This window comes from Pungitius pungitius, chromosome 3, assembly GCF_949316345.1.
Source record: "Pungitius pungitius chromosome 3, fPunPun2.1, whole genome shotgun sequence".
NCBI lineage: Eukaryota > Metazoa > Chordata > Actinopteri > Perciformes > Gasterosteidae > Pungitius > Pungitius pungitius.
Window position 1 is genome coordinate 24244986 of NC_084902.1, and position 23777 is coordinate 24268762.

A 23777-nucleotide genomic window follows, 5' to 3' on the forward strand; every position below is an offset into this window, starting at 1 on the left:
AAACTCAGCATAACCACTGTGTTTAGGGGGAGATAGCAGGTCAACTGAATTTTCAACACAGAGGTGGTTTACATAATCTGAAAGCTGGGAACTGTAAAATCATAAATTAGAAATACAAATCAATCGGAATTGATTGTAATAAATTACAAAAGTATAGTAGGGCAGTGCAGGCCATTTCCATGCCTTAATATGACTTTAGGATTGATTTCGGTTATGACACGGCTTTGGTGCCAAATTTGACCAGTGATGTACCAGTTGTGAATTGAAAAACTCAAAATACAAAAAAATGCATTTGGAGACAAAGACATGTTGGGACCAGCCTAGAAAACCTCATGCTGGGATTCTGGGATTTGTCGTTTGAAGAAACCAAAAAGATTGGATTTTATTCAGCAGCTAGATGGGGAGTTCTCAGAAACCACCTCATATTTAGGCCGCAGCCTCCAAAATAAATGTAAAATTTTAAAGAAAAAATGAAAATGTTTTCTTTTTACGTGTTGTTAAATAAGTGCACAATATGATGAAGATTGTGAACCAATCAATCTTGATTTCAACTTATCGTTGAACGACCGCAGCGTTACTTACAAAGAGGCGTCCGCCCCCGGTCGATTTCTTGGGACTTTTCACATTTCTGTACTCCTTTCCCGCTTTCCTTCTCTCACAGGTGACCGTTCCTCAAACCATCCTTCCTCCTTTTGGATCTATATCACTCCAGGTGGTAGACCTCTTAGTATAATGTCTGAATGAGCCTCCCAGGACGCAGTGAGCTGTAGAGCAACCTTTCACCATGTTGTGTGTGTGTGAGTGTTTGTAAAAATACTAATGCAAGTTTTCATAGCTCGCAGGACTATCGTAACAAAAGCGCTCTCCGTGTAGACGCTCAGGGTTCGGAAACGGAAACATTACTTAAGTGCAGTGCTGAATCAGCTATGCCGCATCGTCCATAGCAACACATTTATTGAACAGTACATGATATTTATTTTGAATTCCCTCCAGCTGTTTGGACACGGGGGGGGGGGGGGGTCCGGCTACTCTGCGAGACCCTGTATTTTTTTGTTTGTGTTCCAAAGGCAATGACCCTTGCCTTGACATAAAAGCAGCAGTGCATACCACAGCTTTCACTGCATGGTCGGGACTATGTAATGGAATAAATGCCAGTTTTACACAGCAGGAGGAGAGAGAAAGAAGGGGGGATGAAGAGAAATGGGCCGGAGATGGGAATATGCTTTTAAGAATACCTGCAAAGAAGATGAATGAGCTGTCTGTCGTGCTTTGTGGTGGAGGGGGTTGAAACAGAGAAGTTGTGTCAGTTAGACGCTCCACTGTTGCCTTTCATTACTGAACCGTGCAGTTGAAGGCAGCTTTGACAAATGGCGCAGGAATCAGCAGGGAAATAGCATACACAACGCAGAGCTCGCAGGAGGATGGCAACCTGTCGCCGAGTAGGATTACTGATGACTTCCCAGTACTGGAGGGGGGGGGGGCGAATACCTGAGGAACACCTGAAACTTGTTTGTAATGCGCCAGAGGTGGTAAATTAATTTCCCAGAAGAGAGACTTCTCAGGTCCTAAAACGTGGAAATGCAAGAGCTGCCTTTCACGTGAAGAAGCCTGAGAACAAGCAGCTGGGAGGCCGAGGTGGAGGACAGGCAAATGTGCTCGGGGGTCTAGGTGGTCTTATTGTTCTGGGCTGTGCCATCGAGTTGCTTTTCTATTGGAATGAACGCTGTTCTCTGTAAACATCCGTGGTCCATCCTGGTTATACAGAGGAGGTGTTTCTGCAAAATGACCATAGACTGTATGAAAGCCATTGGTTTGTGGACTGCGATGCTGAAGCGTTGAGTTTGGCATTTTGGCCGTCATGTGGTCATCAATGGTTCAATATTTTACCAAAAATAGAACCATGAGCCAATAAACTCATTTTTATGATGTTTACTAAGGGAATACATCAAGAGAGAAAGTAGTCATTTTCTCATCTTAACAATCAGTCACATTCTCTTACATAGGTCAAAGTGCCGCTTATAAATCGCGTGTATTATGATTCATAAAACATGTTAAAATGAGCGAGAGGAAAAGGTTTTCATGTTTCCAACTACAGCTTCCTTTTTTTGCTCAAACTAGCACCAAGCTATTTTGCTTCATTACAGGTTTTAACTTAATTTGAAGTTGTGTGCAGTAAAACCGAAACCATTGGCTAAAAGATCAAACTGTGCATGAGGCTGAGGGTCTTTGTGGGTTCACCATATCCCGCATCATTAACATTTAAATATTGATTATAACAGCTTTAAAACCATTGTCAGGAGTAGGTAGAGGTATCAAAATCACCACCTAATTAATGCCAAAAACGCTAAACATAAATGGATGAGTAAATCAGAGCAGCATGTATCCATTACAACAGCACTGTGTCATTAATATTCAGAGAGCATGGCATGTTTCACCGCGCACTCCGACTGCGTAAAATATTTAAACCTCCTCTTGGGCTTCTGCAAGCGCCTGTGAAATAAAAAAAGTCAAGATCCAAGTCTCAGAAGGATGGCTTGAAAGGGAAAAAGCATTTTCATAGCTCTTGTTTTTTCTTTGGAACAAGATGACAGATTAAAGTTGTGTAAGCGTTGCTGTGGCGATGACTCCATGGGCATTCAAGGGCTTCTCTCCACCCCCCCACCAAGACTTTGATTTAAGTATTCTCTGTGGATGCTGACTTGCTATTGTTTATTTAGTCATTCACCAAAGGCAGAAACCCTATATCATCTGGCAAAGTTTATGGCAAAAAACATCAACACGTAATGCTGTTTTTTTTCTTTCCCCCAATGTTTATTTTTTTGTTAAATAAATAATGAACATGTGGCATGAAAACACCAGCAACCATGAATGGAACACGACCGCGTCAATAGAACAACATCAATCCGGAGATACATTGAAACCCAAACATCACAAACATCGAAAAACCTCATATTGAAGACCTCGCTCAGGCGTGAGGTTGCGTTTCAGCTGACGGGACGAGTTACACGTTTCATACTGCAGCACGAGCAGGCACCGGATGTGGAGAAAAAGTCAACTAATATTAATCCAGCAGGCTCTGGAGACGGTCTACCCCCCCCTCCCCCCCTCCCTCCAATAAGAGCTGAATATAACATTTCATCGCCTCGCCTCAGCGGTTCTTTGGTTGTTTACTCGCTCCACTTCCACGTCGACACCTACGACAAAGTGTGAAGGAGCGAGGCGTTCGAGAAGGAGAAGAGAAAAGCCTTTTTTTTCACGAGCATGCCGAGCAGAAATGAACGAGAAATGAACAAAACGCATCAGACCTTTCCCATTAAGTACGTTCCTCATCTGCACGGAGCTGGGGGCCAAAACAAAACAAAATGTTTCTTTCCGACCCTGAGGTGAGAAAAGGTATCGCTTCTTGCAATCATGACGTATTCCTCCAAAGAGCAAAATTACAAATCCAGCAGAGGCACATTTCCACTTGCAGCCAACCCCTCCCCCCCACCGACACACACACACACACACACAGGAAACCATTAGAAATAATTGCAGTACAACTTCTCGTAATTTACTTATGAGCTTTTGTCAGTGTTTGCTGCCGGCTAAACTCTGAGCAGGCAATGATTCAGAATCTTGAGAAACTAAATCGTTTTTTTTTCAAAGGGAGATTCCTCAAAGCGCGTAATCCCTTTAACTACGGTTAAAACAACCCCCAAAAATTCTCTAAATCAAAGGTTAAGTAAAACCAAAAATCCCAATGAGCACAAATTACATTCCCTGTGAATCATCACACGTAGAAAGAGGGTTGCTGCCGTGTATAAGATATGAAAGCGCGGTCTGGCGTTCTCTCGTCCCCAGACGGTCGAGCATTGTCTGCGGAACTGAAGAGGTTTTGTCTGTCCATGTGTTTTGGTTTTTGTGTGCCGACCGGAGCGCCTGATGGGATTCTTGTTTGAGGGAGGCGGAGATAAGAGCAGAAGTGTCCGTGCGCCAGTCTCATTTCAGTTTTAATGTGCATCAGCTATTCTTCTGGGAGAAGGGTAAGAATTCAATTTCTCACCCATGCAGGCACATTTGTACCTGTTTTTGGTACTGTAAACTTTTTTCTTCCGGTGAAAATCCATTCTTCAGGAGACACTCAGTCACTGAGTAGAGGCTTGTAGTGGTGGACGTGCTCCATAAAGACGTAAAGGAATAATTATCCCCAAGAAAAACACGATAATTTGCTTTTTAATGTGTGTGTACACATTAAAAAGCTTTTTGTAGTGTAACTACTCGCAGTGTTTTTAATCCGAGTGGCAAGCAGCTTGTTAACTTGACCATAAAAGGAGGAATCCAGTTATCTTGACAGTTAAAAGATTGAAACTACCAAGACGTCTACGTTTCTTTCACGGAATAAGCAAACAATAAGACATTTTTTCTTTTGTTGGTGGAGAGATGCTTTGGAAAGAGCCAGGCTAGTTGTCTTCCTATTCTATGCCAAGCAAGCTAACTTCCCATCAGCTATAGCTCCATATTTAGCGTGTAGACGTAACGTCTAACTTTCACACAGATGAGAACTTGGTTCAGTGCCGTTTACGTTCTCATTAGGATACCTCGCAGTGACGAAATCAATGGCACTGGCAACTAGCTTTTTTTCTTTCAAATATGAAAAAAGTAGCAGCTCTGAGTAGGATGCTGTGAGGATGCTCATTTTAATAATACATACCGTAACTTGCTGGCCTGGTCAGGTAAGTAGCCAAACTGATTCAATGAAAGCTGTGGGAGGCTTTTACCGTACAGACTGTTTATCCTGTCCCTTCATAATACACATGAGCGCTGGTTGTTAATCTACAGGACATAATTTAATACCCACTTTAAGAGCCTTACCTCCATTATTCCCAACTAGCCAACGTCATTTAATATATTTTACATCTATTTTGCAATTCAAGAACCTCCAGACTTGTGACGCAACCAAAACACGCAAGTGGATGGGCGAAACTTGCACGGGCCACTGAAATAAATCCGTACTAAAACCGGCAGGTTCTGCTGCGCACAGAGTGGCAGCAAAAATATGGAAATCACTCGCCGTTCTGGCTTAATTACAAAAACATACTGCAGTAGAGACGGCCGCCAGACAATGTGTTTATAGCAGTGTGTGTGTGTCTGTGTGCCAATTGTCAGTCTGTTTGTCAAAGCAACCCACCCCCCCCCACCCCCCTTGCGACAGCTTTTTTTAACCGCTCTCAGGATCGCCGCTTGTGCCTGAAAATCTCAGCTGTCACCCCCACTCTATTGCCATTCATGTATTCATGCTCCTCTGCGCTGGGAAAGCAAGATAAAAACGAGGTGAGCGGTGGGTGGAGTGTCGGTGGCTGCAGAGAACGAGGAGAGAGGAAACTTGAAAGTGATAAGGAAATGACAGCACTAAGCTGTTGACATGTCACCGCTTGCAAGACAAAAGCGTCCCACCGAGTTCATGAATAGAGTCACGGATCATTTCCACATGGGAAGATCGATACGACTCACTGCCAGCTCATGAATCTAACTTAACTCTCTCGCCATTCTTAATGTTGTGTGATGCAACCAACATTTGAAGGGGAGATGCATCTCATTCTAATGAATTAAGCTTTTAAGTTTTTTGAAACCGAGTTTCAGAAAAAATGATCTAAACCATCTCGTGGAACAGCCCCTCGGAATCGCTACAGTAGCTCGCTACTTCTGAGGCAACAGGGTGGCTTCAATGTCCGCTCTCCCAAATGCTTTAAGCAAACCAGATATAGGTCGCACCAATGTTCTCGCCTAATCAAATGAATTTCTATCCGTCTATTCTTATACAGTATAATATTTTATTTTGATATATTTTTAATATAATATATAAGCAGAATTACATAATGCTGGTCCTGATCAAATAAGTTTATTCTTTGCCATCACCGGTCCATTCCTACCCTAATTTCATCTTTTCTTACAATCCCTTTGTACTTCATCGGAGCGCACGTCGGTCACAATCCAGAGAGTGGAAGGATGCTATTAAACTCGAGATCATTGTTGTCTTTAATAAATGGGTGAAGTTCTCTCGGATAGGCTGTCAGCGGCTCTGCATGGGCAAAAGCCACGAGCGGGTTCCCCGGGAGCACCTCGTTAGTCTGAGCCTTAGAAACCGGGGGTCTCTGTACTTAGGTACTGCTCAGAGTAATTGCAGTGCACTGCAGCTGCGGGGAGAGAGAACGAGAGAGAGCAAGAGGAAATGAAAGACGCCACGGAGATAATTGAGCAGAAAAGGTGTGTTTGACTGAAGCACTTTTGTGCGGAGCAAGCAGCAGGTGCAATCAGCCTCTAACGGAGACTGACTGCACTTTCTCTGGTAATTCTCGTTCCAATGTTAACGTCTGCATCACGCACCTGCCTGAATCACAGAGCGCCACTGTAAAAAACGTTACAAGATCTTAAAAACACCTCAGTCAATGTATTTTTGATGCTGGGATGTTTGCCTAACTCAAAAAGAGTGAAGATTTCTTGCTGTTCACTTGGAAACCAACAATATCCAAGTTGCCCTGTGTAGCCTTCGTTCTTCCAACCGAGAAAGATGAGTGAAGATAGAAGCACATCAAACAGAAAAGGAGCTACAGACCATTCTGCTTCTTTACGGAGGTAATCAGTCCTCATTGTTCCAACGGTATGTCTCTATCAGAAATGTACCTTTTTGGCTGGTAAAAACCTTAAGGTATTTCCCCTTATTATTTGAATGAAATGTCTCTCGGCCAGTGAACAATGAAACCAACAGGAAGAGCACAGGCACGTGATGTCCATCTTTCGGGATGCTGCCAATTAAACGGCAGAAAAAGAATGTCACCAAACCCGCCTCCCATTCTGCAACCATGCACACAGGACTTTAAGGAGACCTTTTTTTGTTAAAAAGGCCTCATAAACGAGGGCAGGAATATTACTTGGCGTGTGAATTGTAGCATAAAAGCTAAAATGAGAGTGAACAGCCGAAGCTTGAAATAAAAAAGCGGCTGCTCCGCCCCGGCGCTTAGCAGGTGCCGGCGGTGCTGACGGTGGTGTAGCTGATCTTGGACATGGACGTGGCCATGGAAGTGGCCATGGACATGGCGCCGATGCCGTCCTCGGTGCCCACCTCCTTCCTCCGGCACCACCAGCGGCAGAGGCGGCTGCGGCAGCAGCAGGCAAAGGTGGACAGCAGGGCCTTGCGGAAGCGCAAGTTCATGAAGCAGTAGATGATGGGGTTGACGCACGCCGAGGTGTAGGACAGCAGTTGGATGAAGGAGATGGGCGCTCCGGTCAGAGCCCTGGTGGCCGCCTTCGGGTCGAAGGCCTTCCACGTGTTGGCCGAGTACAGCGGCATCCAGCAGACGAAGAAGAGCGCCACGATCACCATCAGCATGCGGATGACCCGCTTCTTGGCCTGCAGCTTGGCCTCCGAGGTGTTGCTGCGGGCGCGCTCGGCCTTGGCCCGGGCGGCGCCGGACGCGGCCGAGAGGGTGGGCAGCTCCACGGCTGCGGCGGGGGGCTTCTTGGACACCTGGATGTAGCAGCCGTCGTCGTCGTCGTTGCTGGACCCCGCGGCCGCCCGTCCCACGCCGTTCTTCTGGCCTGTGGGGGGTGGAGGGAATCAGAAGGTTTACAGCTTCAACATGCTGTGACTGCCAGGCACTAAAGGACGGAGGGATGAAATCCAAAGTTTGACAGTTTGCAAAGGTGCAAAGAACCACACACGAGGCTGCATGGAAACAGGAGCGGCTCACGGTAACTGTAGCCGCTGTTCTCAGGCGAGATTGCATTTCCCTTTTACTACAACAACTATACCGCACAAACACCAAGCGGAGTAGGTGTTCTGACGTCTATTTCTGCATGCGACAGGTGCAGAACTCCTAGCTAGCAACGAAATATGTCATCCTCTGCTTGAGGCCAACCTCCATCTGTTAAAGCTGCCTTCATGTTTCATTTGAATTCTCGTTCAGCCGTCACTGGCTGTTGTTGTGTTTCACCGTGCTTTTTAGAAATCCCGCTGCAGCCTCTTTCTAACGCATTCCACACAACGGTCTGTAAAGTGTGATGGATTGTTTTTCATCCGCGCTGTTAAAAATATCGAGGAAAAAAAGTGTGTTGCACTTTGGAGTGGATTCGTGGCGGATCTCACCGGTGGCCTCTCTGCTCTGGCTCAGCTCAAACTGCATGCCTCGGAAGAGCTCTCTGGAGATGAGGCCGTAGGCTACAATCATCACCACTCCCGGGATGAAGAACAGAGTGAACAGCAGCAGCACATACCTGAAAAACAGCCACGGTGGAAACAAAACACAAGAGAGGGAGAAGGAGTTCAATCAGCTCTGGAACCAACCAAGCACATCACATTTTGTAACTGAAGGCCAAAAAGAACTGTACTAAATAACGCAGGGTATCAAGTAGTTAATAATGCACGTAATGATAAATAAAGTACATAGCAGTTCACAAACCACTCGGTCTGATGAAATATGTGTTAAGACATTAAACTGAGACCTTTACAATGTTTATCGAGGTGATAAATCAAGTGAGGATTAATCACTTTTTCATACATATACATATTCATACAATCTGGCTTTCTTTTTGCAACCAGAGGAGTTGCACGGTGCTGGTTAATAAAGAGAGAGCTTGAAGATGGGCTTCTCTCGGCCGGACCACCATGTGAACTTGTTTTCCATTGGGTCCATGTGGTTTTCAGACTGAGGCGGCCCGGTTCCACTAGTTTTCTGCGGCAGGTCAAACACTATTAAACAAGTACTTTTCTTTCAGTAGGTAAGCCATCTTTCAACAGGACCTACTCAAACAGTCTTGACATATTGACAGTGTGCACAGTGGCATCGTACTACGTGGCTACACAGCCCTCATGTGTCTGTGGATTTCGAAACCTCTGGTTTTGATTCTTGGCGAAGCCAAGTACAACTGAATGTTGAAAGTGACGCTTTTAGGTGACCAAAATGTTCAAATAAACTTTGGTCAAACAATGTCATTGTGGCAGCCTACCTGACACAACTTATCCCCGCCCTAAAGCATACTCTTTGCGGTCTATTTCACTTCAAATCCATCATCATTTACTAAATGAACATCCTTTTAGTGAAGATGAGTTGAAACTAGCGATGGAGACCATAAACTCATGTTCACAATGTTTTACTGAAGGAATAAATCAAGAGAGAATTGGAGTCATTTTCTCAGACTCAACGCTGTGTACCCGGCTGTTTTCTCATCATAAAAGGTGCAGCTTTTTGTGGCACAGAAGAATAATGATCGTAGCTCTCTTGAAGTTCATGGATGGATGACACCTCAAAGAAAAAGCAGTGAACTGAGTAAATTGTAAAGAATACTGAGGGAAAATGTGTAATTTCACGATGTACAACATTAAAAGACCTGCAACACGGTTCTGCTGTGTTATATGCAGTTGATGAATGAAAGTGCGATGAATGAGTTGGGGTTTCTAAAAATAAACTATCAGAGGATCAAATGATTCAAACCCTTTTCACAAGTGAAACTAGAAAGGGTAACCCATGAATAAACGAGATAAAGTAACTACAGGTGTCACTTTGATCGCAATGAATCTTTACCATCTGTGGACACGTCTCCCTTTTGATTGGTCACAATCCCAGGATAACCTTCCCCCCCACGCGGCTCACATCAGTCAGCACATGAAAGTGACGGCACGGAGGAAGTCTCATTGGCTCTCTGATATTCTAATGTCTTCCCAGCAGTCTGAGCTCTGCGTGGCCCCTCTCATTTAAAGCCTCTCATTTTCAAAAGAAAAGAGAAGGTTCTTCTGCCTCTCGTCAGCTGGCTGTTTGATACTGTGCAAAATCTCTCTTGAGTTTTAAGCCACAAGCAACGTTGCTCTATAGTTCCCAATGTCAGTCACGTGAGGTTCACCTTACTGGTTAATGTTTGGCCAGCTTTCGGATGGACTGGACATGTGATTGTTATTTTTAAGAAAAATATTTTAATTAAATTGAATTTGCATTGATTCAAAAAGTAGCAGCATTAGTAGTTGTAATGATGTTCTCTTATTAGAGTGGTTATCATTCCCTCTCCTCTGTCTGTTTCTGTGTTTTAATGTGAAAGGAAAACTATTCTATTCGTCTGTTTTAGAGCATCCATATTCCTTTTATTTTCTCCACATCTTCCCCTCGAGCCATCTTTGTTAGACTTGTGCAGATAATCAGGTTTTTCTTTAATGGAAAATATGATCTTGTCTGATCATATGTCAAATGTTTTTGAGTTAATTTATTTTAACAAATATAATTATTTACCTCTGCGGGTACCTTTTTTAAATTTAGACTTAAAAGTCGCTAAAACGCTAACCATGCAAATAAATAATAACAAATATTAAAAAATCATTACATTAGTCTTTGACTTGACGGGATCAGTTCTCAGAGAGCTCATGCCTCTTTAACTTGTTTAGAAAATGATTGGCTCATCCTTTCGGACTAAAAAGATTGAAACTTTATTCACTCTCTGCGCTTCGTTAGGCGCTAAAATGAAAGGTGAGAAGACAGTAAAAGGTGATATCAGCTTTCAGTCGGATTCTGAACCCTCTAACCCTGGTGTACTTTTCAAAGACCGTCCCGGAGGGTCAAAGGCCAAGCCGCAAATTAAAACTTGAACGGTCCGCGTACTTAGTGACACGTCTGGACTTTTGACATCAGAGCCCCTCGACTCTCTTCCTTCTTCTTCCCTCCTCACCGAGCAGACTAATTAACGATTCTCCCACTGCCGCGTCTTTTCCCAGAGAAGCTTTACAGTTTGACAGACGGGACGAGAAGGAGCGCGTTCGACCACAAAGCGCTGTCAGGTAGGGAGACGTCTGCCATGTTCGGCTTCTCCTTCTTAATTTTAATGGCGCTACGCTGCAGACCCGGAAGATGTTTGCGGCATATGGCATCTTATCCTATGCCTGGCAGCGCATCGATTTGCTTGGGCTGCTTTTTTCTTTTAGCAACAAAGCAAAGAATCGTGTACTGTATTGGCCATCAGAGGGTAGTACGCAGATGGATGAAAGGCTATTTTAACGCCCACCAAGTTGTACTCTATTGCTTCAGTAATAGTTTTTCAAGTCTTAGACGACAATTTTTATTTATTTCAACAAGAACAAGAAGCCTTCACGGTCCGGGCATGAAATTTAAGGCTAGATTACTAAAATGACTAAATCAGCATGCAATACATTTTATAACCATAAGCAATCAGCGGAGGTGATTCGATTGCACGGGCTCAGAGCTGAAAGCGACTGCTCGATGACGCATATAGATTACTCAATTACAGCGCATGTAAATCAGAGCGTCGCCACACCACTGGAACACAAAGCCGTGCAGATTTTATTCAGTTCACTCCATCTATTCAAGTCTGGGTCCGTCGTCCCCGTCACGAAGGCCCGTCCACCAGATTATTGCCCATGCAGGTCTTTCGTGGTATTTCAAAATGCATTCCCTGGGCCAGCGACCCACCGATACTCACCAGGTCTGCTCCACTGGCCCGCTGGGCCAGTGCAGGCGGCACATGTGGCCGACGGTGCCGTTGGCCTTGGGGAAGGCCTTGAGCTGGCTGAACACCGGGTACGGCACCATGATGAGCAGCGACACCACCCAGGTGGCGGCGATGACGCGGTAGGCGTGGGACCGGGTCTGCCACGCGCGAGACTTCAGCGGATTGCAGATGGCGCTGTACCGCTCGATGGCGATCGCCACCAGGCTGAAGGTGGAGATGCTGACGGAGATCCCTGCAGGAGAGAATATGATTTAAATAAAGGACCAGAAGAAAACATTTTGAGATCTGGTCTGGGCGTCTCTTCGGCACTCTAGTCACCGGGCAAGATGCTTGTTTGCTTTCTTGCACAGGCCTGTACGAGAAGATCAATAGTGCTTTCCTCTCTACAAAGCTGCCGCCGTGTGGCGGTTATCTTAGCATAAAGACTGAAAGAGCCATATGTGCACATACCTTCTGGTTCCCCCCTCAAGTACACTGTATAGCTTTGTCAGCTATTTTTTTTGCGCTTTAAGTACCATTAGTCACCATTTCCTGTAAAGAACACCTTTCAACACAACGGTGCATCTTCACCGGTACCCAGCATAAAAAAAAAGCCAGTAGCCGATTACTTCTAAACCTTTCGAGAGCTGAGCTGTAAAGAAACCCTCACAGTACAAGAAGCTCTCAGTTTGCTGGAAAACATTTCTGTTCATAGCTTTCTGTGACACAAGTGTAATTTCCTCCTGAGACAAGCGCCAGCTCAGCATGTGCATATATCCTGTGATCCGAGGGCGAGACAGGTTGCGGCAAAAGCATTGATGGACCCCTACCTGCGTGTCACGGGCCCCCTGCCCCCCTTCCCTTCCCTGGGAATATATTCACCACGCTGATCCTCTTGTCGCTACGAGAAGCAACATTTTAATCCCCGCCACCGAGGAGAAAGTCCTGACTAAGCCGCGGTGTGGTGTTATCCTTCCAGGGAGGAAATCTATATTATGCAACCGTCAGGAACCACATTGCTGTGTTGGACTGCTTCCATTAGGCGACAACAATGTGCCGTCTTCTAACAACCACTAAAATAAGATCCATTCTATTGTGATCAGCTCTGTTATCAGAAGCCAAATGATAACGGTATAAATCGACCGCAGGAAATGTGAAGAGACGTTTGGTCGTGGGGGTCTGATGCGGAGTCTGGTAGAACCGTTCTGCCTGAGAACAAAGGAGCTGACTCGGACTACTCAGGAACAAAAGAAACATCATTATTACGGAAAGACCTTTCATGCTGCGCCAGCTGTCGAAGGGCCGTGCATTATTTAAAGCATTTTGGCTTGTCGAGGGGATCATTTTTCTGTGATTGCTGCAACAGCGACATGAAACCTGACAGTGTACTATATCAAACCAAAAAACCTTCGGGGTTTATTGGCTTGGAGCCGGAGTCGCATCATGTTGACAAAGAAAGCAACAAAAAGGTCCACTAATTGATTACATAGACCTTTTTGTCTATCGATGTTCTCAGCACCCTGGACAGCGCCCCACCGACATACAGTATATAAACACACACACTACATCATTTATTCAATATGTCATGGGCGATCAGAATTGTCCTTTTGTTATTTGTGTATATATTTATAAAAATAGCATTGCACTGAAATACTGATTGGGACGTGAATTACCATGGCAACGGTCGAAGCATTTGGTTCAGCTTAACATGTGTTTGGAGGTTTAACCTGAGATGGGTTTTATATCACATCGGCAATGGGTTAGGAGTACCGCTGTTAAATAATAATCATATTTTTGTTTTTGTGAAAAGTTGGAACATAATCTTCCTGTTTCTTCAAACTGTGCATGAATTCACCCGAAAAATTTACGTTAAACGTGTTCATATGATCAGAAAGTTAGCAAGAGTGCTCCCTAGCTGGCTCCCCCTGCAACACGCGACTAGAGTTACAGTTTTTGTTTCCGTCGCTGTCTGTCGGCCCGTTTAGACACTCGACCAGTGAACACCTCTGGCTGGGGGCTAAACGGAAGAAGGTGGGTAGCACCGTCGAGCGATGCAGATCTTTACACCCCTCACCGCACAATAAGTCACTCACACCCACAAGGTCTCTTTCAAGTGCAAAGCCGAGGCACAGACCAAATCAGACACACAGGAGGGGGGTCTTTTGTTGATGCTCGAGGGCGGTCATGCCCGGCGCAGCTCTCACCTTACATTGATTGCCGAAAGCGTGATACACTGTTTTTCAAAGTAACAATACAAAGAGCGAATAGAAGATGAATAATACAATACTTAAAGTAAAGCACTTTCGTGAAGTCCGCTTCAAATCAAACAGACACAGAGCAGGATTTAAAGACAAAGGGTTTTATGAAGAGAGGACTGTGTCCAACCACCATCAGCTATTATACAGTATATTGTGTATTATTTGATATTCCCAGCTCATCCTTTGCATTCATGTTTTAAGGATGAGACCCCACCAGAGGCGAGAGCCACGGACCGCTCACACCATACACTCCTAAAGACCATTAGCTGAGAGGTTGTGTACATTCGCAGTGGAAGGAAGTACACTTCCAGGTGATGTATGGCAGCAACACCCCCCGGTAATTTCAATTGATGACGCAATTGATGCTCAAAGACGCTTCTTGTCTGAGGGCTTTTCTTTCTCCATTTTTGGCCTTTCAACGTTTCAGTCTGCTAGACCATCTGTTTTTATTACCGGCAAAGGGAGGATGTGGCGGGTTGAGCAAATAATTGCTGATTTGACATCAGCAGCATTGACGGACCAATTTGTCCAGCCGTCCAGGAAGAGTTATGACATAGAAAATGCTTAGCAACTATAAAACGGACTGCAGCGACTGCTTGGTGCTCATCTCATATTAATGCCCTATACGCTGGTAAGACCAGCCTATATCATGTTTCACGTGTGGTCCCCCAATACCAAGATATAAAACCCAATCGGCTCCTTAATATCAACTGCTTTTATTAGAAGAGGGGGGGGGGGACATTGGGCACGTTTCCTTTCCAGGCAGGTCTCTGTTATTGTCTCAGAAAGTCTCTGAAGTCGAGAGGATTTCTTCGGATGAAGGCGGAATCGAGAGGGTGTGATCTTGGAGGAGAGGTGATTCCGGACCAGGTGCAGCCAAGTTAATTACCAGCCGAGGATGCGACCAAACGCTCCCACTTTCTTCCTCCCTTCGCTCCGTATCTCTGTTTTCTGAGCGAGGGAGCTATAATCCCTTTTTCTTGTTCATTAAATACAAGTCGTGGGCGAACACTCGAAGTCCGAGGGCCGTGAAGCTCTGAATCTGATTTGAAGTGCACACCTTCCCCTGAGGAGGAAAGGATTTGCATTCCTTCATCAGAAAATATGTTCATTTTCAGCTCACACCTAATTTTCTCTCCAGAAAACTGCCAAAAGGAATCCCAAATGGAATAAATACTTGACAGGCACTGGACACACTTGCGTAATGCGGAGGGGGGTTACGGATGGGAGCCGGTAAGTAGGTTAATAACTGCATCACATGACCGGCAAAGGCAAACCCGGTGATCGAAGGCCGCACACACCCGGATTATTGCAACATTGATCTCATAACTGCCACCGAAGCAGCACGGGGAGGGAGGGGGGGTGACTCGCGCGGCCATCGAGCGACAGGCAAACAGATGGATACACGTGGGGCAGCGTGTGGACGGGAGGACGGATGGTGTATCGCGTGTCTTAATGATGAGTGTGCAAAGGGCGGATGAGTTTGCCTCATGATCAATGGGTGAGGATCTCAATGATCCTGAGTATCGATCGGTTTTGGATGATCGAGGACCCTGCTCATCGGAGACTCCGATTGGGGGTTAGGGTTACGATGGATGTGGGTGTGAGTGTTGTTGCCAATATTTTGAAATCAGTAGTTCAATGATATTTGTACAAATTGGAAGGAATGCAACAAGAGTCCAAAACAGTGTTACCAAGTAAAAAGGATAATTTTCAGATGCATGAGAAGAAAACATTTAACTTTGGAGAACTCCTAAAGTGCTGACAGGAAAATTACGGGCAGAATAATGCATATGAAGCTGCATTATTATTAATACTATTCTAGATGAAATTCCAGCTCCAAAAGGTAAATATTGGTGGGGGGGGGGTTGATACTCCTGGGACTGGCCGCCTGCTTACATTGCAGCTCTCTCCTTCTAATTCTAGCTGTAAGAACTCTTTTTTTTTTTCTCCTTCAGTAACTTTCAATTGAAAGCAATCATGTCTTAAGAAGTTATTGCCGGAGCAGTGAACACAACGCACTGAAGAAGCTCGGCGAGCTACGGTCATTCACCAGCTGTTAGCGGTGGGGTAGCTCACAAGCTCCATCAACCGCCCCCCCACCCCCCTAGAGGCCCAGCTTCCGCAGCCCCTATATGTTATGTCTATTGATTAACTGGACCTTTTTATGTCACAGGGGCTCATCGATCCTTCTAGAGACAATGATTCAAACCGTGACCGATAAAATTCTTAATTACCGCGTTCGCCGCTGCAGAACTAAACGTTGTTGTGCTTTCATTCAGGAAGTAACATCTGTCTCAGCTGCAGAGACGGAAGTCCAGGTCGTTAATCACGGTTTAATTAAATATCGCCGTTCAGATGGCCGAGTGATTCATCATTTAACACGGCTATTTGTCAATTTGACCCTTAGTGTCTTACTGTACAGACGAACAGACGTATGAAATATCCGACCAGGTAGCCGCAGGACAAAAGGGTTATTTTTGAAGTCTTAAGGCCGCACCGCCATTCGGAAGAGCTGAATGGGGGTGATTGAAAAGAAGATTCAGCCGGCCTCTCCTTACAGGGACGATAATTGGATTTGGGACAAAGATGACCACGAAGGAACTCAGGGGGCTGGGGACCTCTCCATGTGACTCAGGCACCTTACATGACTCGAGGCGCACACGCAGAAAAAGAAAGCCACTCCGAAAGCTCTTGTCTAGTGCCCTCCTGTCCTTTCCTTCATTTTCAGCAAGCTCTTGGCAGGAAACTCAACCTCTCAGACATAACCCCACAACCTCGCCTCCAACCTCACCCATGAAGTAGGAGAAGATCTTGCACATGGCGCCCCCGAAGATGAAGTCCTCCAAGATGTTGGGGATGAGCGTGAAGGGCATGCAGAAGATCGCCATCATGAGGTCGCTGACCGCCAGCGACAGCAGGAAGGAGTTGGTGACGGTCCGCATGCGCTTGTTCAGCACCAATACCACGATGATGAGCAGGTTGCCGAAGACGCTCAGCAGGAAGATGAGGCAGTAGAGCAGGATGCGGAATGAGTCCATCTCTGAAAAAAAAAATATAGATTTTATATAATATTTAATAGTGTTATGTCGTGAGACAACAAAAATGTTTCATGGAACAGCGACCGTAATGAAATTAAACGGCCCGGTTGTGAAGAGACTTATGCTGGATTGACAAAAACAAACATTGTTGTTTTTCTCATCTTTATGCAGATGTGGGTGCTTTTTATTCCTTCATCACTGAAGCATGAAATGACATGAGAAATGACAAAATAAGGAGACGTCGTATGAATAGGACAAGAAATGGCATGGGTACACAGAGGGAACGGGCTGTATTGAGAACGTTCACGTGGGAAATGAGAATTCGGGTGCATTAAGATAACACCAAAGTCTATCACAAGAAAGAATAACATGGCAAACCAACAAACCAACCTAAATTGTGAGCATGCCCCCTGTGAGCCAAATTCTAATTTGATCAATATCACCGGGAGAAAAAGATGAAGCTTACTTTGTTGAGATTTTTGATCATCATCAGACAACTGGACATAATCAATCCATCGGGTGAAGGCAAGAATATGAAATAACTTAACTCTTAAATCTGCACATTCTTTTACAATTGAATTAATTTTTACAATAAAATATTTGCATCTAATTTGTGTTTTTATGCATCCATATTGGACATGATAACTACTACTGGCCCATTGATAGGGATGTTGACTTTGTATAACTAAAACCCGCTCTCTCCGGTAAAACCCTACGCTTTGCTAACCTGGTCTGCCAGGACTTCATCCCCACTGAAAAAAAAATATCCAGATGGACAAAGTAGTTACAACTTTTTCCATGTGCTATTTTTGAAGCAGAGGCGAAAAGATGTCGGGGCAAGAAAAGGTCACATCACTATAAGATCTTCTATTTGTTTTGAAATCATCATAAAAGGAATGTAGCTGTAACTCATTTCTAGTCACATTTGGAAAAAGGCTAAAGTAGTTGTGGGATTTGAACCCATGGGCACTGTCGCAGGCTTAATCACCTCCACCGTGTGTGAGACTTGGTCACCCCCCGCGCCACAAATATTAATTATTCTTTTGGTTGGAAAATCCTCTGGAGACTCAGAGAGCAGCTTAATCCGCTGAGGATCCGCGCCACGTGAATGGAAAGCAAGTTTTGACGAGATTTGTGTTATCCACAGTCTGCTCAAGCGCTGCTCACTTCTGAGACTTCCCACACAAACACGGAGCGCGGGGGGGCCCCCCAGCTTTCCTGTTTTAGATCGGGAGCGACCCAGCGGAGTGAAGATGGAATTATCAATTCATTGAGCACCAGCGGGACGTGTGACTCCCCTGAGCCCGACGCCTCCAGGACGATTCAGTCCGGTTCCTTTGACTCCCCCAGGCGTGACAGCTGCGTTCAAATCCATCTATAAATGAATGCAAAAAAAATGGACTCTGAGATGCTCCTTTTGCAGCAGTTGTCAAAGCGGAACATGAAGTCACGTGTCTCTTATCGGGCTGTGGTCAACATGTCATCGCCTCACTTTGTCCCGATCTTCAGGAGAGGATGAGAACAACTTAGTGAGGACAGCGACCATTTCATAGCCACTCTTTGGTAGATGAGGAGTGCGGTACGACCCGGGGGGGCTACCCTACTTTTCCACTCTCCGAACTTCCCTACGTCCTTTCCATAACCGAGTCCCACCCGTTCGTCTTCATTTTGAACTACAATTGTGAAGTTGCGCGACTGCTCTTGCCAACGCGGCGACAATCTAGTCCACCGGGGAGAAACAAACACCCGACAAAGCCGACTGCCACTTCCCGCCACGACGGTGGTTTCCACGACGACATGCGCCCTGTTGTTACTGTGATAACAAACAGTTATAACTTCGGAGGCGATGCGAGCGAGACGCCGCGACTCCGAACTCCCATTTTAATAAAGGCCTTGCCGCGGGGGGGCATTTCATAGCCGAGCCCCTGTGAGATGACGGAACGTTCGGGCTCCATGCAGATCCGAGGTTCCTCCTTATTACAAACGAGCGGAAATCCGGTGAAGCTGCAGACGTACAATGAGCCCTGGTCCCGTGGGAGTTGTTAAATTTCATTTCAAACCCGTGTTGGTCCATAATTGGACTTTCTTTTAGCAATGATTTCAACATGAGTTTTCTTTTTCGCTTTGACATGAATTACCAGCCTGTGATCACGTTTTGGTGAAGAATTGCAGTCGTTTTATGGTGTGAAGGACGTCTTTTTGAATTACAGATATGAATATGAACAGATTTGTGTAGACGCAAGACCACTGAATTCTGACAGATTATTAGAGAAATCACTCCAACATAATGACATTTACCGGAGCGCAATACCGTTTCAAATGTTTCCTTAAAGCAATAAACATCAAATTTATTCTTATTAGGGTCTCTTTTGGAAAGCCAGAGAGAAAAACATATTTTTCTGTGAAGGGGGAGGGGGGGGGGGGGAAAGTCCTCGAGTCAAGAGACAAACATATTTATCACCTGCTGACGTTTTCTGTAGTCCCATAAATTTGCTCATACCAGAAATTGGCAGAAGTGAAGATGAGATGATCATATAAAACCTTCAATGCAGTCACATTTATTGCCTTTTTATATTTACTTTATGCGATGCCTCTGGCGGGGAAAGTAAATAAAAACAAATCATCTCTGTAAATCTGGCTGACAATTACAAAACTTGTCCATGCACTTTTTACAATTTTCCTCCACCACACGACTCATCCCAAAGAACAGAAGGCATAACCCAAGCCTGAGTGTTTTGAAATTTGAATGATGTTTTCCTTCTGATGGGCTTTCCCAGCACAAGGAGCTGCTTATGATTACGTGTAAACATCTGTTTTCTTTCGATCTATGAATGGTTGTGTTTTTGGACTGTTTTCATTCTGAATGTCCCCCCCCCAATTGAGGAAGATCTCTTTTAGGGCTGAAACCTGGTCTCTGGCCCTGCGGCGACCTGAACGCGCATTACTGGATCTTTTAAAAAAGTGCTGAAGCGACTGAAGAAAGCAATTGAACGCCAAGCCCTTTGCATCGTTCCGTCGCTCTAATGAGACGAGCAACTTTGACACTCAGCACAACCAAACTAGATTAGTCTTTTCCCCAGCCGTCCCACGAGAGAAGAAAATTGACCCTTCCCCGGCTTGACCCACACATGGGTAAGGAGCTCATTTGTAGCGCTCCAACCAATCGAGCTCGGCACATTTTGATTTACCCACCAGGGCCTCGGCGTATACGCACCATTCATTCCGCCAATACCCTCATTACCATATTCAAGTCAAATACCAAAGAGAATATATTCGGAAGCAGAGGGGGGGGGGGACTTGGGGATGGGAGTGTGGCAGATAGCGCCGTAGGTGTGGGCTCTGGTTGGTTTAAAGTCGAGCATTTAGCAGAGTTACTGCAATGCAGTCGCTCCCTAGTAGGGGGAGGGGAGGACCAATTCACTAAATCCCTGTGCACTCTGCTGTCTCTCCAAACACGGTGACAGGAGGCTAGACGCAGGCGGTGTGCAAAGTGGAGTTGAAAAATGCGTGCCAAGCAAACTTCATCCACCCTTCATAATGTAATTAATTGAAAAGTTTGTCTTTCCAGGTGTCCTAATCCCCACTACAGTATACCCACTGAAGGTAGTGAGATCAAGTACTCCGACCCTAAATTGATTAAATGGGTTCCCTAATTAGCCTCAATATGGTCTCATTTGCACCTCATCGCTGCATATTACTGGAGGCGTTTCTCAGGTGAATTTATTTTATGGAATTAAACAATCAATCGAGGCGGTAGCCATTTAATTCCCATAAATGATTTTGTTAGAGAAGCGAGCGTTGCGGCATCAGGTGTTTTTTCCAGCACCGTACAGTGCAAACTACTAATTGGACTTCTTCCAGGCTGTAGAGACCTCTGGACTCTGCGAGGTTCAGACTTTACTTAAGAAAAATCAATCACAAGTTACAGTTCATATATTTTCCGGATCTTTAAAGTTGTTTGCGGTTGCACAGGTGTCACATGACCAATGGAAACTTGTGCTTTGACACGAGTCAGACTGGAGTCATGTGACTTAGACTTGAATATAATAAAAACTCTAGTCACGTGACTGTGATGACTTTAACACTAATAACTAGGGGCTTCAATGACTTGAGTTGGGATTAGTCTGTCTCGACTTGGGACATTAGCATAAAGACTTGTGACTTATTGTGACTTATCAAACCCCTCCCCTCATCCCTCAGTTCTTGCGAGTCATTGGACGAAGGATTAACCGACAGTGAAATGAGACCTCCTACATACGCCGTCTGATCGATTACCTCATAAAACTGCAGCCCTGCTCCGCTATGGTGAGCTCACTCAGACGCAGGCCGTTACTGCTCACTACAACTATTATACAGAGGGCATCTTCATCTATTATGTGGTATACTCCACAGACCACACGTCCACACACCCTCATGATCTGCGATAACTCCATTGTTAATAATTCATTAATTTACGGATTAAAGCCATAACACTTTTATTGATTTGCTTTATTAAATGTATAGGAAGCAAGGAGGGAGGAAGTGTGTGTGTGTGTGTGTGTGTGTGTGTGTGTGTGTGTGTGTGCGCCCCGTGTCTGCCTTAACGGCACCCCTCGGATGTCTCCAATTATTCAATCTCATTCTCATGATCACGTTTTGACAGACTGCCTCACCATGCACACACCTGGGGGGGGGCAGAGATAATCTACGAGGTGAAATGGGGGGTGATATTAGAAAACTCCCTTCGCTATTACTGTGCACACATTGCATGCCTTCTCTGCACCAACAAGCCTCCCTGTCTTTGTTTTCATTCTACATCCAAAGGCCCGAAGCGACCGGCTGGTTTGTTTGTTTTAATGCCGCAGCAGCAAACACAGTCTTTGTCTATTATAAAATAACGCATTGGCATTTCAGGAGGATTTCACACATGTTTTTGTTTGTTGTTTACATGTTTGCATATTATGGGTCATAAAAAGATAGCAGAATGACCAGTTACCAGATAAGCCCTTACTGTAAATTCTGGAGTTAACAAGGAACACCTTTTTTTCGTCTTCCTTACGATTACCAGGCCAATGAGGCCGTCCTCGGGGGGGGAAAACTGCAAGAAATAATGCGTGATGAATCGTTTCTTTCGGGACGCACTTAATGACCAAATTAGTGGTCCGGACCTGTATGTGCACCGGCCCCTTTTTACTTCACGCTGCTTAGCGTCACGTCAGTCTTGAGAGGGATTTATGAAGTGCGCGTTGGCCTCATCAAGGGTTTGTCGCCTGGAGCTTTCGAGAAGATAATGCCGGAGTCACCTGTCCACAGGTTTGGGGTTTTAGTACCTATATTTAGAGTCAAACCGGTTTCAGGTTGTCATGTTCTGTTTTTGTTTAAGCTCCGTGCTTTGTTATGGTTGAAAGGTGTTTATGTTTCTCAAGAAAGATTGATAACTATTGCCCAAAATATGGGATTTGTGCGGCTGCTGTAAAAGATCAATGAAGCAATGTTGCACATAAAGATTGTGAATAATTTAGTGTAGGCGGGTGAGGGGGTTTAAAATATTGCTGCAGCAGCGTGGGGGGAAATAAAGAAAAAATAACTCTTGCCTCCGTTTAGACCTCAATCGACCTTTATTTCCCATATGGTGTTTGGAAGGAGGCGAAGGGTCTCATCTTCCTCTGGTGTGTGTGTGTGTGTGTGGTTTAATCTCCTCAGTGTGCACTCAGCAGTTTGAGTTATACACAAGAGAAAAAAAACATTCAGGATTAAAACTAATTCTTGCACAGCACACACTCACACACACAAACGCACACTAAATTTGTGGCGGTATTGATGCGGCGTGAAGCACCAGTATAATTGGTCTGCTCGTGATGGATTGCACAAAATGAGGCTGAGAAACGTGATTTAAAAACAACTTCCGAACGCACACATTTTTTTCCCTTTATCTTACAGCACAGACGGGGGTCGTTACGTTTTTGTGTTGCAAATCTAACCTTTCTTGATGAAATAAATAAAAGAGAGGGGGTGTGGCTTTTTTTGCACTTGATTTCTATGAAGGAAAAAAAACAACTATTTGTTTTACTCTTAGTGTCAACATACTGTTGACAATAAATAAGAGACAGTTTGGTTATTGTTCATGCCCAATGGAAGCATTACACTTTCACAGCCCAGCTTGGCTGATTCACCAGAGACAGCCTGGCGCTGAGGACCCAGAGGAGACGAGGAGGGGAACCCTTACCTTTGACTCCTCTGGCTGCTCTGGGGATGACGGAGACGTTCTGGCAGCTGATGTTATAGTCGCCAACTTCCCCGCTGAGGTTCCGCTGCTCCGCGCATCCCGCCGACACCACCTCCGCCGCGCTCGCGTTCGCCGCCTGCAGAGCCAGATCCATCCGTTCCTTTCCGTGGGTGGAACTTGGTGGAGGTAAAAGTGGAGTTTTGCTAATTTAGATAAATAACCAGCCCCGAAGCCACCTCGCAGGGACGGGAGAACGAGGCGGACCGTGGGAAGAAGATGAAGAAGAAGAAGAAGGAGAGGGGAACACCCGGTAAAGTGAAGTGAAGTGAAGCGCAGCGCGCACCGCACCGGACTGTGAGGGAATGAAGCTGCGCTGCTAAGGCAACTGAGGAGCTCTCCCTCTCTCTCTTTCTTCCTCTCTCTTTCACACACACACACACACCCCCTCCCGCCTCCCTCTGTCTCCCTCTCTCCATTCAGCGCACGACTGTCACTGTACAGTTCAGTCACAGCTACTGGAGTGTGGCTTCTTAAATGTACCAAGTGGGCGAGGAGCGGCGACTTCAAGCTCACCTCTTTGAATCTCTTAGAATTGCTATTTACTTTTGAAGTGACGATAGACGCCACAAATGAACTGTCAAAGCTCACGTCTTTATCCTTTGGGCATCTCAAAGCTCTGCTTGAATCCAACTGCAGATGGACAGTTACACCCCTTCCCCTTACCAGCTTTATGGTCCATTATGGTCCCAGTTCTAAATGGGACCACATTTTACCAAATGACCATCGCGCTCGATAGAGGAAGACTTG

General features: G+C 45.3%; 1 protein-coding gene across 1 annotated transcript; it reads right to left on the bottom strand.

Annotated features, from left to right (window-relative positions):
- Positions 1-3827: 3827 nt before the first annotated feature.
- On the bottom strand, positions 3828-23404 carry cckbra (cholecystokinin B receptor a). The gene is made up of 5 exons (XM_037472216.2): positions 22971-23404; positions 16519-16767; positions 11458-11719; positions 8126-8253; positions 3828-7578 (listed from the first exon to the last, which is right to left on the bottom strand). Exons 1-5 carry the CDS (start codon positions 23122-23124, stop codon positions 6998-7000), a joined length of 1374 nt encoding a protein of 457 aa, XP_037328113.2. The 5' UTR covers positions 23125-23404; the 3' UTR covers positions 3828-6997.
- Between the last annotated feature and the right edge of the window lie 373 nt (positions 23405-23777).

Bases quoted from the DNA above. Each gene is read 5' to 3' on its own strand.
- cckbra (XM_037472216.2), bottom strand. From the start codon at position 23,124: ATGGATCTGGCTCTGCAGGCGGCGAACGCGAGCGCGGCGGAGGTGGTG. The intron at 16,768-22,970 runs GTAAGGGTTCCC...TTTTTTTTTCAG, and splicing joins AGCAGCCAGAGGAGTCAAAG to AGATGGACTCATTCCGCATC. The intron at 8,254-11,457 runs GTGAGTATCGGT...GCTGTTTTTCAG, and splicing joins GGGCCAGTGGAGCAGACCTG to GTATGTGCTGCTGCTGTTCA.